General features: G+C 44.8%; 1 protein-coding gene across 1 annotated transcript in view; it reads left to right on the top strand.

Moving 5' to 3' along the window:
- The window catches only part of SLC24A3 (solute carrier family 24 member 3), a 106,317-nt gene that overhangs the window by 63,046 nt on the left and 28,584 nt on the right, over nt 1-14,687 (top strand). Inside the window, exons 4-6 of the mRNA XM_032443440.2 lie at nt 4,830-4,904; nt 7,878-7,962; nt 9,337-9,440. Coding sequence (XP_032299331.2) covers nt 4,830-4,904; nt 7,878-7,962; nt 9,337-9,440 — 264 coding nt within the window. The remainder of the gene's footprint in view (nt 1-4,829; nt 4,905-7,877; nt 7,963-9,336; nt 9,441-14,687) is intronic.

Genomic DNA, 14,687 nt, shown 5'->3' with positions numbered 1-14,687 from the left:
GCTTTCCCCTCCAGCATTTCAGTTACCAAACGTCCGATGAAATTAGAGCGTACATGGAAATATATTTTGTAGGAAAAGGTAAAGACAAAGAGTAAGTATTCTCTGCAGGTTTGAGGAGACAGGGCTGTAGAATCAAAGGGACTTCATGCTGAAATCTTTTTATTCGTTTTGGTTGAATCTTGTTCTCTTTCTCCTGTCTCTCCTTTGCTACCGCTTTCATGTTAATTTCTGAAAGACATCAAGGTAAAGCTTGTTGATTGGAAACTGAAGAACCAGAGGGCAAATGCTCTGAAATGGGAATTTCATAGAGTCACAGAATCATGGAATGCCTCAGGTTGGAAGGGATTTTAAAGCTTATCCAGCCCCAGCCCTGGCCATGGGCTGGCTGCCCCCCACCAGCTCAGGCTGCCCAGGGCCCATCCAACCTGACCTTGGGCACCTCCAGGGATGGGGCACCCACAGCTCTCTGGGCAGCACTGCCAGGGCCTCACCAACCTCTGAGTGAAGCATTTCTTTCTAAATAACCTAAATCCTCCCTTATTTTAGTTTAAAGCCATTCCCCTTCGTCCTATCACTATCAAACCATGGATGTTTGGGGTGATGCAAGTGAGAGCCTTTCAGGGGATTCCCAAAGCATCTTCCTACTGCTTAATGACAGTGAAAATGGAAATTACACTCCCCATCAGATCCCACAGTGAGGCTGTGGTGAATTACTTAACATGATCTTCACAAAGATGACAGTAACCCCCTGAAACAGTTTAAAAGCTTAAGAGAAACTGGGCAGGAACAGTTCAGCAATAGTTTTAGTCAGCAGAAATGCCTGAGCTGAAAGCACTTCAGTTAAAATGCAAAGTGGGCCGCTGAAGATATATTGCAGGTTTGGAGTTATAACAGCTAATTTAGTTCTTTGTAGCTCATCAACTGATTGCTTTACTGCTATTAATCATTTTCATGTCATTTCTGAGAAGAGGGAGAGTTAGCACAAACGGTAACATCCCTGCTAGATCACTGATTTCAGGTGTTAGATTAAGAAGGAACCAGGGTCTGCCTACTTAGGGTCTGAGAAGAGAGTCACAGTCTGTTTACAGCATTATCTGTTAGACACAGATCTTTTATTAAGATTGATACCCCATTTCAGAGTGATCTCTAGATCTGTAGCTAAATTGATCCGAAATTCAGCTTGATCATTAGATTATTGGAAAAATATGAACAAGAATTATGTACAAGCACTATTTTTATGAACAAGAATTATGTACAAGCACTATTTTTATTGTTTTTCTTACAGACAAGCTGCTAGAAAATGTGGAACACGGAATAGCTCTTCATATAGGTCATGTCTTTATCAGCTGTCCTGGTTATTTCATGAAGGGTAGCATGATATAAAGCAGATTTCCCAAAATGAAAATGTAGAGATGAGTATCTCTCAGTTGTGGCATCTTTAACTGATAAGAAGGAGCTCATGAGTAGGAAGGTAGGCTTGCATCTGAGTGTTGTAGGTGTGGGTCCTGCACTTGTTACTGCCAGTTCTGTGCTGCATCAGGAAAATGCATTCAGCTCCTCCTTTGACTTAATGCTGCTCTGGGCTGGAAATCCACCCTTGTCTTTTCAGAACCTGAGGTTCTGAGCACATGAGGTTTTTGTCATGTTCTGACACCAGGATGGAGGTTGGCACGGGAAATGTAGTGATAAAAGAACAGGTCCTAAGCAGCCCCTCATTGTTAGTGTAAAAAACTTCTTCCTTGCACCTAATCCTCTTCCAGTTTGAAAGCATTTCCTTTTGTCCTATCAAGGGGAAAAGGCATCTTTTCAGTAGATTGCCTATTTAAAGGCTTTTGTGTCTTCTGTTTCACTGGATGGAGCTAAGTGAGGCTTGGTGCACTAACAGCCACAGCTGAACTTGGAAGTTTCAACCACCTAATTGGCTGCAAAGTCTTAAAGTCACGCTGCCTGCTTTTGCCCATGTTGGACATATGGAACAGGCTGCTCTGCCCTGTTGCTGGTACTTGTTCTTCTTACCACATGAAATAGCCTGGAGTGATGTCTGTGTTCTATCTTTACCAGTCTGACTTGACATAAAATGTAATGTTTGGTGTGTTTCTGCTGGCCCAAGCCTCACTTTGTTTGGTTTGTGTAAAAACAAACAAAACAAAAAAGACTCTTTCAAGGAAGTAACAGTTATTGGCCTCATATGTTCACCTGCCAAGGGCAGTTGCCAGTGTTTTAGCTCAGGAACCAAGTTGTTTTCTAAGCTGATACTCCACGGATTTGAACTCTTTGTACTGCACTTAACTCAAGCCAGATAAATTAAGTAAGACTCCCAGCCAGAACCCGAATTGTGACAACAATTACATCATGAAAGATAAACGTTCAGGCCTGGAAGTCAGTATGATCTGTTCTGTCAGCCTGCTGTAAAATATGCTGAAGTAACCCGCAGTCATCCTCCTGACCCAGCAGGCTTTGGTTCCGAGCTTTCAGCAGGCACAGCAGCACTGGTGTTCACCTTCAAAAGGCTGAGGGATGGCACGGTCCAGTTTCTTTTATGTTCACTTTTCCACTCCTTGTTGAGTTCTGTCCACATGTTACCCTTTCTCTTATACCTGAGCGTACTGATGTATGAGCAGGAATAGAGGAAAGGAAATTCCATTGCCATTCTGGCTTGTGATGGTGCATTCTGAAAATCAGTGTAGCTTTCGTATCTGTGTATGAAAGGACTTGATCTGAGTGTGTGCTATTTTCTCTCTTTCTTTCTTTTTTTGCTCTGTTTTCTGTCGCACTTCAGGAGAACTTGGCTGCCACAACCGTAACAGATTGCAGGAATCCCCAGCAGCCATATGATGCCCCGTGCTCTGTGACTGTAGATTATGGCAAATAGAACGTGCTCAATTTATAAAGATGATGCTGTACAGATTAGTGTTCTTGAAAGGCTTTACTATGCATTTGGGAAGGGAAAATGACAGCACGACCCACTGCGGATTAATGTGATTAGCAGATTAAAAAATCTAGGCTAAATTTGGGTACCTTTCTATCCATTATATTTCAGTGAGATTTGGCCACTTCACTCTCTAGGCTGCTTCTGGTCGTTCTGTGATGCCCAAGGTTCCCTCCCAGCAGATTATACTCTGATATACCTCTAGCACCAGAGCTTCAGTGATAAACTTGAAGCACTGGAGCTGGAGGGCTGGGCGCGTTGTTTCAGTGTCATGCAGACAGACAGGCATAGAGAACAGACAACAGTTCAATCCATGCCACAAGAACCTCATAGATAAGGGCAAGCCTGTGGTCTGAATGTAATTTTTCTGGTTCTCTGATACCTGATCACCTTTTACTTCCTCGTTAACCCCAGGTGAGCAGAGTTATCATCATGAGATGGGAATGGTGGTGAAGCAAAAGCCATGGGGAAGTGAACACTGCTTCTTGTCTTCACTGGGGTGTTTTTTTTTCTTTGCTGTGGAAAGCAAGGGAAAAGACAGCAGGAATTAATGGGCTCTGTAGAAAAGAGTCTTTATTTATAACAGGGACTTGCAGGGAATTTCCAGTGGAGCTGATACATGCCTCAGTTAGAACACTGTCAGCAGCTGAGCAGCCTGATTGCATCATGGCATCTGAAGTCATGTATGGGAGCATGGAGTGGGCAGTTCAAAATGAGGCAGAGATGGGACATCTTATAGCCACTGTGTACATTCCAAAGGTCCAAATCAATAGGATTAAGAGACTGTTTTCCTACAAATGTTGGCCACTTCTCTCAGCTCCTTCCACTTATTGGAGGTAGTTTTACAGGTGAGAAGCTCTATCTTGAAAACAACTGAAGAATCAAGACCCACGTGCACTGAAAACAGTGGTGACCCTGTGTTGAGGACACAGTGCATGGAAACATGCAGGAGCATGAGCTGTGATGGAAGGATGTGAGCACTGGGTGCAGCTCCTGGCAGCAAGCAGGAATGGAGAAAGGAGCTCAGGTGTTCCTCTCTCCTGCCTCACTGCATGCAGCCTTTTATAGCCCTTGTTCCAGACACAGTGTACAGCATCTGCAGTGCATTTTGTTCCAGGCTTAATGTCCCGGGCTTCACCGCTCTGTTTATATGCCCAGAATTGAAGGATCTCTCATAGGTTTGTGCTTTTACATCCATACAGCAATAGATAAATGCTTGCTGATACCATAATCTGCTAGGAATGAGATCTGGGGTGGTATCACGGCATCTCTCTGTGGCAGCTTTTTAGCGGCTTATGCAGATAGATCATTTTCTGGTTCCTGACAGTGATGCCAAATGTAATAGATAGGCTGTATAGTCAGACCAAGGAGTGCTGCAGGGGGTGAGCTCTGGCCTCTCTTGCAGGCCTTCAGAAGATGCAGTTGCCCTCTCCTGCTTCCCCTGCTTCACGGAAGCTTGGGTTTAAAACTTGGCTTTTTTGTCCCAGATGAGGTGCAGAAGATAAGATCCCTTCCCCCTGTTTCAGAGCGCCAGCATTTCAAAAGGAGCTCCTTGAGAATCCAGGCTTTCCCAAAGCACAGCTATAAAAAAGCTTTGCACTGTACATCAGAGCAGAAAGCGAAGGGCAGCTCAGCAATATCCAGAGATTTGTTTTTCAGAAGAAGTCTTTATAATGATGATGAAGTGCAGGCGATTTCCTAGAGCTTGATAGAACTTTGGGATAAATATGTCATGATCTTTCTGCTAAATCCCAGAGAGCCCCTGAAAGTCTTCTTGCAAGAGAATTTCTGTTTGAAGTATATACAGAGACAAACCTAAGATGAGTTGGGGTGCTGTACTAACTTCGGTTTCTTTGCTTGACAGTCTCCAGACTCAACAATCTCTTCTTTTCTTTTTCAGGCCATGTATATGTTTTATGCTTTGGCAATTGTCTGCGATGATTTCTTTGTCCCTTCATTGGAAAAGATCTGTGAAGTAAGTATTAGACATTTGTATTATTAGAAATGTGTACTGCTTTAGCAGCAGCTCTCCTTGAGAGCCCCACCATGTGATGGTGGTATATTCACTGTTGTCTTAGAGCGTTCCCCATGCTATTTTGTTTAGTTGCTCAGCACTGCCTGTGTGAGTTGGCTCAGGTTCACAGTTCTCACTCACAGGAGATGGGCTGCATGTCTCCTGGTGCGTGAACTTGGAGATACTCCCTCGTCAATCATAGAATAGCTTAGGTTGGAAGGGACCTTAAAGAACATATACTTCCAACCCCCTGTTGTGAGCTGGCTGCCCCCACCAGCTCAGGCTGCCCAGGGCCCATCCAACCAATTTTTTATCTACTGAATAGCCCAGTCTTCAAATCCCTCTTTCTCCAATTTAGAGATACGGTTTTGGTGTGGGACAATGTCAAAGGCCTTATAGATGTCCAGGCAAATGACATCGGTTGCCCTTCTTTTGTCCACCAATGCCATCACACCATCGTAGGAGGTCCTGACTCCACTCCTTGCCAGACATATGTGTTCCTTGAGATCACAGATTTGACCTGAGCATAACCACTACAGCCCAGGCTGCCTCCAGTCTTAACTTCCTTAATGATCTCTGCATTGATCAGTACCATCAATGCTTTAGATGCACCTGTGAAAAATCCAGGGCAAGAGAGGATCATTGGCCTCCAAGCAAGACTTTGTCCCTTGCTACCTGTGGAACTGGGGAGCTGCACATCCCCCCTGCTTCCCTACCATGGCTGGAAAGCTTTGGGCTTGCTCAATCCAGTGTTGCTTTTGACTGGTTAGGTTTTGGACAGCTGTTATGTCTTGACTTACATTCAGGACACCGCAGAGCTTTAGGTCAGCCATAAAGAAGCTCCTAAACATCTTCAGCAACAGAATGAGGCTCTACCATTCTTTTCCTAAGGCTGAGCTGCTCAGATTTTAGAAGATAAGGACAATGTTTTAGCCCGAATCAGTTCAGACAGAGACAGGATGAACACAGACCATGTGCACTAAGTGACTGTAAGCCCTCCCCAATCTCAGGCAAGGAAGCCTTTGCTGCATGTAGGCAGCATGGTTCAGTCCTGCCAGGCTGATGTCTCTGTGTCAGCTGGAGGTCTGCCTGCTGCTCAGCCTGCTAGTGTCACCCACCACAGCTGTGCTGAGCCCTGGGACAAGGCGTGGGAGACGGTGGGGGAAATACCTGTGTTGACAGCTTGGATGGAATGTGACTCTAAGCTAACCTGATATTTGGAGCCCAGCACCCTACTGTGCTGCCTGCTTTTCTTCATCAAAAAAGAGTCCCCGGGAACTTGCACTATCGCAGTGCCTAAATATTCAGGTGGCTGAAGGATGACAGCATGAGGCAGGACATTCTGAGCTCTCTTAAGGCTAAATCTGAGCACAGCCAGCATGAGACTGAGAGGAAGGGAGAGTGCTGTTACTAGGAAAGGAGACAGGGATGTGCTGACAGATCAGATACACTAATTTTGAAACAAATGCCCTTTTTCTGGCTTAGCTCTATTAGTTTGGAAAGTGGTTGAGTTTGGGTGCACTTATGCTCCCAGATATGTGTGTACAGATGAAAACTGGTTCCAGAGCACTTGTTGTGATAGATAATTCATCACAGGCATTGCAAAAGATTATCTATGAAACATCCTCAAGGGAACCTGCTAGTTCACCAACTCAATTGGTTTTCTTGGTTTCCTGATCTTTTCAGAACCTACCATCTGTTTGTGGACTGACTTCTGGGGTGTGACTGTTTCTATATACCCATAGAGAATCCTACAGAAGAACCTTGCCCTTGGGGATGTACTTCTGTTCCTATAAACTTATTCTGTAATTATCTTGATGCTATCTATTATCACTCTCTGTAAAGCTGTTTTATCAGGTTCCACGAGCTTTTACAGCAGTACAGCAATCATTGGCCTCCTGCTTAAAAAGCAATTTTGATTTAGGGCACATCTTCTCCTTTTCACTTGCCCCTGAAACATATGTAGAATTCCTTATTAAACAACTAAATTGAGTGGGTAGAGTTGAATTCTTTTGCAGGCTTGAAATATCTTTTATGGGATCTTTAATAAAGTTTTAGTTGGGAAGTGGGGGTTCCTGCATGTTTTAGGAGCAGTCTCTTCTTTCTGCAAATGTCCTTTAATAATGAGAAGGTTGCAGGGTAACTGCACAGTTAGGAAGGGCAGAGGGGAGAGAAAGACTTCCAGCCTTCAAGGTTGCTTGTGCTGCTTTGAACCTTTAGTTCTGCTAGGGAAATTTCTCACTACTATCGGCTGCCTTCCCCATGCTTGTGAAATGGCAGCCACTGACTTGCATGCATGTGAGCAAGGCAGCTCCATGTAGTAACAACACAGCAGTTTATGACTGCGTGGCAGGGGGTGGCTTTTTTTAGCTCCTCAGATTAAACTGCGGAGGGTGCCAGCAAGGCGTGTGGTTTTAACAGCTTTGTCACATTTGCTGAACGGTGACTTGCACAGATGGAACAGTGGGTGTGAAGAGAACATAAAGGAAGCAATTAACCAAATAAATCTTTGAAAGCAGCATATGCCAATAAAGTTTTTTGTAGAGGAGAAGGGCCGTTTTCCTTCCAGAAACCACTGTTTTAAATGAGAGCAGTCCCTGCGTGCTCCTAGAGGAGGGCTGTAGGGGGTGAGTGTTTGTTAGGATGATCCAAGTAAAAGGATGGTGAAGACAGATTAACTATCCAGGGCAGGTCAGGGGATGGATGAAGCCTCAGCTCAAGCCCTACCTGTAACAGATAGACTAAGCGAGATAAGCCACGTATTGCACCTTGTACATATGTATATATATGCCCATGATGACTTCTTTCCCTTTGTTTAACCTTTAAACACATATTGGCAGCTCCCCAGTCTCAGCAGACTATAACATTTCTATTTGAATTCCATACACCTATCGGTGTTGTAATCAATAACTCTGATGTGTTTTTGTTCTGCAGCGTTTGCATCTCAGTGAAGATGTGGCTGGGGCGACTTTCATGGCGGCTGGAAGCTCTGCTCCGGAGTTGTTTACATCTGTCATAGGTAACTAACATGCTGCTCTTTGAAACCTCCTCTTTTGCCATGCTGTTTATTCAGAGCTGACATGAGATTGCTGAGCACTTATAATATTTGTGCCTCTTCCCTCATGGATCTGCACAGGTTTAACTTTGGGAATCCTCACTCGATAAAGGGGCACTAAAAAAGTACAATTATCTCACAGTAGGGCTGCGTTGGAAATGGTTCAATCTTACCATCCAAAGCAAGGTCAGAAATGGAGGCAATTCATCATAACTACCTGTTAGCCTTACCTTGCAAATGGAACAGCCAAGATACAGAGCACTGAGCCGTATGCACACAGCCTTCTCCTCTCCACCCTCCTGTGCTGTCTGCAGTGGTTTGTGTTGGAAAGGACCTTTAAGATCATCTAGTTCCAATCCTCTTGCTGTAGGCAGGGACACTTCCCACCAGACCATTGCTCAGAGCCACATCCAGCCTGACCTTGAAGCCACATAATGGAAGCCCACAGACCTGAGATTGTATTGTGGTTAAGGGTAGCACATCAGCAGGGCATAAAATAAATCAGATTCCCTCAGACAGCTTAGAGGGGCCCTAATGGCTTGCTGGTGTAATTCACCAGATACTGAATGGCTCTTGGGGGTGGGGGAAAGTACTTCTGGGTAACGTGTGTCTCAGAAAAGGGAAAAGTAGAGAGAAAAATAATCTAAACTCCAACAGCCAGAAAAATAGTGCTGGAAACTGAAAAGCAAATGGTGAATTTAAGCAGACTGACAGCTAGCAGGGAATGGAGTGTTATTTTTAGGCTGACTTCCTAAGGAAAGAATTTTGTGCAGTGCCACAATGCACGTGTCTGTCAGTTCATCTTCTTCACCATTAACCTCATTGGCCAAATTTAACCATATCTGACAGAAGAGCTCTGAAAGGAGCTTGTAACAGAGCCCCAAAATCTGTTCTGAGAGGCATTGTGCAGCTTGCAATGTGGCCAGACAGCTCTCAATCTCCTCACTTGCCTAGTGGAGCCAGCAGGACTGAGGATATGTGGAAGAGCAGAGGATGGTGAGGAGATGTCTTACAGGAGACAGCTTCTTGCAGGTCTGTGTCCTACAAGATGCTCTCATGGAGCTTATTGTCTTCAGTGATGTGTACAGCTAGACTAGGAGGCTGGTGATTTAGCAATGTTTAAGATTCTTGGTTTTCATTAGATAATCCTTCTGAATCCCACAGAAAGATCTGTTGCCTGCAATCACCCTGGTACCTTTACTCTGCCAAGTTGCCCTATTAAATATGAGTAAAAGCAGCAGAACTGGTGCATGCCTTTAGATTCGTTAATGGAGCAATTTTAGAGGAAAACCTCCGTACTTTCCAATTTACGCTGCTTGCCTTGAACTTGTTTTTCAGGTGTTTTTATCACAAAAGGAGACGTAGGCGTTGGAACCATCGTAGGCTCTGCTGTATTTAACATTCTCTGTATTATTGGTGTGTGTGGGCTGTTTGCAGGACAGGTAAGAGCGCTTAATGATTCCTAACAGTAATTGCTTCGTCGCATGCCTTGGCTTTATTGTGAAATCCTGTTGCCAGGTTCACAGCCCTGCCACAAACTTCCTTGTTTTTGTCCTTTTTAACAGGGCCCTATTCTGTTCCTCTTATGTGTTTTGAAATGAAAAGCAGAACAGCAAACATCAGCTCAGATGTTTTAAGCTACTTGAGATGTGTAGGTGGTCAAAGGAGTAAGAGTTCATTGCTGAGCACATCCTCTGGGTAGCTGTGCGAGGGTGTGCTGTGATGTTCTGGTGCATGGAAGTGTGTGTGCATTGGCTGGTAAGAATGCCTGTTGGTGAGCCATGAAGGAGTCCTCCAAAATAGCAATGGCACTTCTGGAGCATCAGGAAAGATGCTGCCTTTGTACAAGGGGCATTGCTCACGACTGACGTGACTTTGGAATTGGATGAGAAGGATTTGGCTTTTAGATTACCTCATTATTTATATCCTTGGATTCTCAGAATGTGGGAAGGGGCCTCTAGAGGTGTGCAACCAAGAGCCTCCTGGTTGAAAGCAGGGCTGATTTCAGGGTTGGACCATATTGCTCAGGGCCTTCTCCAGTCAGATTGTGAATATTCCCAAGGACGCAACAAATTCTCCCTCACTAACAGTAGGGCTGTCCATTCCTAGTGTAACATCTGACTGTTTTCCAGCATGTCAAACTAAAAACGACAACACGATCTATTCATCTGAAATTAAAGTAATTAAGTTGTGAGATCTGAACTGCTGTCTGAATTGCTGACATGATTGACTCTGCATAATTAAATCTCTGAATCTGCATTTACCTTCGTGCTTGTCAACATGCCCGGTGTTTTTATCATCTTGTCAGATGTTCTTTGAAATCGTGCCATACAGACTTGTTTGCAAAGAGATGAAGCAGGGTGACAGGATCAATGCAGAACGAGGGGGTAGCTGTGAAAGAACAGTCTGAAAGAAGAGATCTTTGTAAGTTGGTCAGTGTAAGAAAGCGAGCAGAAAGTTTAGGCCTTCCTGAGAAGGTTCATAATCCAATTTTATTTAACCATGAGCTTTTTCAGGATGAAGATGAACATCTTCATTATGGGGAGGTTTGGGGAAGAATCCACAGAGTGACTTTTCAGACATCTAACTCTGATTTGCATGGGAACATGCAGCTGAAAGCTACAAGCTCTTGTTCAATACGTTAGTGGATCTCCTGCAACTCTTACCATGAAAAGCTCATTGATTCAAGCTAGTTTTTAATTACCAAAGCTTTCCCAGAGCACAGATCTGCGTTTCCCACAGATCTTCTCCTGTAATCAGTAGGACTGTCTCCTCAGGTTGCTTTTTGTGAACAAATGAAGAAGATGAACTGTTTAGCACGATGACAGAGAAGCTAATTCTTCTGATTTTCACTCTCCACGTTATTGACTGCAAGCCTGAAGCCTGCTAAGAAACTAGCTACAAATGACAGCTTTCAGTGGAGAAGGCTCGATGGAGTTTGGGGGTGGACAGAGAGTGTCAGTCATCTTCATTTGTGGGTGGGAGGTGTTTGTTTCTGGAGGATACAAGACAGCCAAAACGTTCTGGTAAATGCCTTCAGCTTTCCAGGCATGACAGCTTTTGGGAGAGCGGGGAAAGACTGGCTGCCCCGGGTCATCCTGAGCACACTATGTGAGTCTTTTTGTCAAGTGGAGAACTGAGATCAGGACCGGTTTGCCCTAATTTTGTCTTCCCTGGTTCCACTAGTGGTCATTAAATGTCTTACACGTAGGATCTCAGCAGCTGGGGGACAGTTTCAAGATGATCCTGGTGCCAGTTTGCATAAGGAATTTCAGAGGAGTGGGTGCTTGGGATTGCTGTAGTGCCCATGGGCTGCAGAACCATCTTTAAGCACAAATACCAACAGCCTCAAGAAATTACCACACGTTTCTTTGAACACCAACTCATGTTATTTTTCTAAGCCTTCAATGGCTGATAACTGCGTGTTTCCCAGAACAAATCAGCATAGACTTCCCACTGCTGGAACTGGAGAGGAAAGCGTGATACCCACAACCTCTATAAGACACTACGTGCTGAAAAAAGTGCATTAAAAGAGCATTATTAAGGTTGAAAGTCAAACACTGAAAAGTTATAAAATAGCAGCTTTAAGGTTCTTTGCACAACCTTAATTTGCCACCCCCCCCCCCCCCCACCGTGTATGCATTATTACGGTCTTTAATTACACGAGCACATGCTGGTTTCTCCATAGGGTCCCTGCCTCCTTCTGTGCACCGAATGGACTTTACTCACTTAATGAGCAGCTATTCATTATTTTGTTTTCTGTTCATTGTTCAGTGTGTGCCCTTCTGCCTTATTTACCAGGCTCCATTCAAACCCTGTTCCAGAGGCAGAATTATTAATTTCCTCTTGAACTTCTGCCGATGTCATTGCTGTTGTATCTAAGCAGCTAATGAACGATTAATGAATTTTCCCCAAACCTCTGCGAGATGAAGGGAGTGTTTTAAAGATAGGAAAACCAAGTTCAGAGAGATTAAAGACAAAAGGATGAACTTGTCATTTTTTGTGCCAATTAGAGCTGGCACGGGCACAGGTAGTTTTTCTCCTGACATACAGCATCGTATGGCATTTTCTTTGTTTGGAGCACTCTGGCTCCAAGTGCATTACTCCTTTCGTCTCTATTTTTGCCATGTGAACATCTTTCACTCTCCCAGTGGAGATCAGATGCCTGGAGAGGCTTGGAACATCCATCAGAGTGCTCTCCTTCTAGGACATGTCTCTCTGAAGTCCCTTAAAGGCTGATTGCAAGGCTCCCTCATCCAGCACAGCAGCTCTTGAAGGGACCGTTTCTCCTCTGCCTTTCAGGTAGGCTTCCCACTCCAGAGGAGGATGTTAGGGCCAGTGGAAATGACAGCCAGCACTTACGTGTGAGGGTGCTGCTGCTGGGAGCTGATGCAGTGCAAAGGGCAAAGAGGAGGATGGGATGAACTGCATTCACAGGAGTCGGTCTGGGAAGAGCATGGGAGCAGGTTGCCAGAAGCCTTCAAGCAAAGCAGCGATTAGAAAAGCTTCCACTTTGTTTCTTTATTTATGCTTTTAATTTGGAAATGTTAAGGAATCTATCAGCTTGGTAGCTAGAGCCCCAGTCCTGCAAGCGATTGCAGCCAAACTCATTTCCACACGCTGAGCTGCTTGCAGGATGGGTGCCTGAAAACCACCCAACTTGTTTATCCCGTCTGCTGCCATGCCTTGTTTTAGGGCTTCCAAATAGCTGTAGGAGTGTTGTAAGTCTCCTGAAGAGCTGCTCTCATGCTAAAAAGCAGTTGATGTAGATGAAAATCGGCTTTAATGTGCCATTGTGCTCCTATTTTCTTTGTGACACAGACAGAATGGGCAGAGTTGTGCTGGAAATTGGTTTGGTTTGAGTAGTGTCAACAGACTGGGGAGATTAACCATGTGTCTGTCTTGTGCCAGCCCAGAGCTGAGGTTTCCTATTGCAAACTCCAGGAATGTGAATAAATGCAAGCAAAACTGCTGCAAGCAACTGCAAAGATAGCACTGTTAGTGCTGAGTACTTATCTGGGACTCTAATGCATATTCTCTATCATTTCTGCAGCTAAGTCATGTGTCCCAAACACAGCTTAGCTGCTGCGTTTTACCTGCTTTTTGTTGGCAAAGAAAGGTTTTGGAAAAGTAAAAGAATGCTACGAGAGATGCAGTGCTACAAAACGCAGCCCTTCAAACAGATGTTGAGTGATGGTAATCTATAGTGGGTGTGAAAAGAGGGAAAGAGGGAAGTGTTACAAACAGTGAAGAGCCGAGTAGAGGAAACTAAGAGCAGAGTTTAAATAACCAGGTAGAACACTGTTTATTCGAAAGTTTAGGACCTGTGTAATCTATTTCTAACCTAGTTGTGCAGTATGGTTGGCTTGCATGCATCTTAATCTCTTAAGCTTTAATTTCGCAGACAACAAGTAATTTGGACTGCAGTCATTACTGACCTTCGGTTTGAAGATTGCATTCATGAGGTTATTTTTACTCCTGGGTCACAGTGGAGTTTTGGGAGGGGGGAATCGGGATGGTTTTGGGTGGTGGTGTCGTTAATTCTTTGGTCTTTGACCAGCAGCAGAAGCAGTGGTTTAACAAGAGCTTTGTGTCAACATTGTTGGGTCTCTATGTTGCTTTTGTAGCATAGGGCACGACAGTGTTCTACAGTTGCACACTGAAAACAAAGAAGAAACCAGCAGTAACCCAGACGAGGTGTGCATTCCTAACAGGAGCACAGCTGAGCGTGGCCATGTGTCTGTGAAACCACAAGCATGAGGAGAGAAGGGAGAGGGAGCAGGCAGTGCTGCTCCCTTTGCCCTGCAGAACTTCAGGCATGAGCAGCATAGGCTGCAGTCAGGCAGTTCAGAGGCTGAAGCCTTTCTGAATGCTCTGGTAAAGCCTGAGCACAGAGTCAAGCAGCTGGGCCAGCAGCAGAAGTTAACGGGCAGATGAACAGACTCATCTGCCTCTTGTGTCCTTATCTGTACATTATCAGTGTTTCTCCCTGAAGGAGCAATCAAGGAGGATGCTCACCCACTGGAAATGCAGCACAGTGCTGCTTTTCCCTGGGGTGTTCCTGCTGGGATGTTTGGCACTGGCAGATAGCAGACCAACTCTCAGAGATCAAGCAGATTAGATTCCATTCCAGCTCCCCCTTGAATGCAAACACTGTTTTCTTGGGGACTGAGTACGTGTGGTTTTAAAACAAATTTCTGTCTGGTGTCCAAGCAAATACTTTGTTTGCTACCCAGAAAGCACTGAGGAAGGCCCTTTGTCCTGTTCTCCGAGTGGACAATGAGAATAGATTGAGCTGGTCTGCTGTGTGTGAACCAGGAGCTGTGGTGATGGTTGAACTCTGCAATGGCAGACTGGCAGTAAAATTAGGGACCTGGTGGTTGGAAGGAGCTTTCCTTGCAGCGATTCTGGTAGGTCAGAGCAGCCCAGCAATTACTGGCTTAGAAACAACCCATTGGTTGTTTCTTTTTGTTGGCCTGGCAGTTGCTTGTATTTTTGTTTTGCTGAAGTTCAGCTGGGAGAGTTTAGTATTGGTCAGAACCCCAAACAATCCCAAATGCTGCATGGTGGGACATGGGTTCCTTGCCAGGAGGAACGTGGTAGAGGTTATGGTCAGTGGGTTCAGCTGGGTACTCAGAGTGCCCTGGGACCAATGTCCCAGGATGGCTGTGAACTCAGCGTGTCAGCAG

The sequence above is a fragment of the Coturnix japonica genome, chromosome 3, assembly GCF_054131305.1.
Source record: "Coturnix japonica strain WE chromosome 3, WE-NBRP24, whole genome shotgun sequence".
Lineage (NCBI taxonomy): Eukaryota > Metazoa > Chordata > Aves > Galliformes > Phasianidae > Coturnix > Coturnix japonica.
Note: the sequence above shows the minus strand (reverse complement) of the source record. Positions and strands in the feature narration are given on the sequence as shown.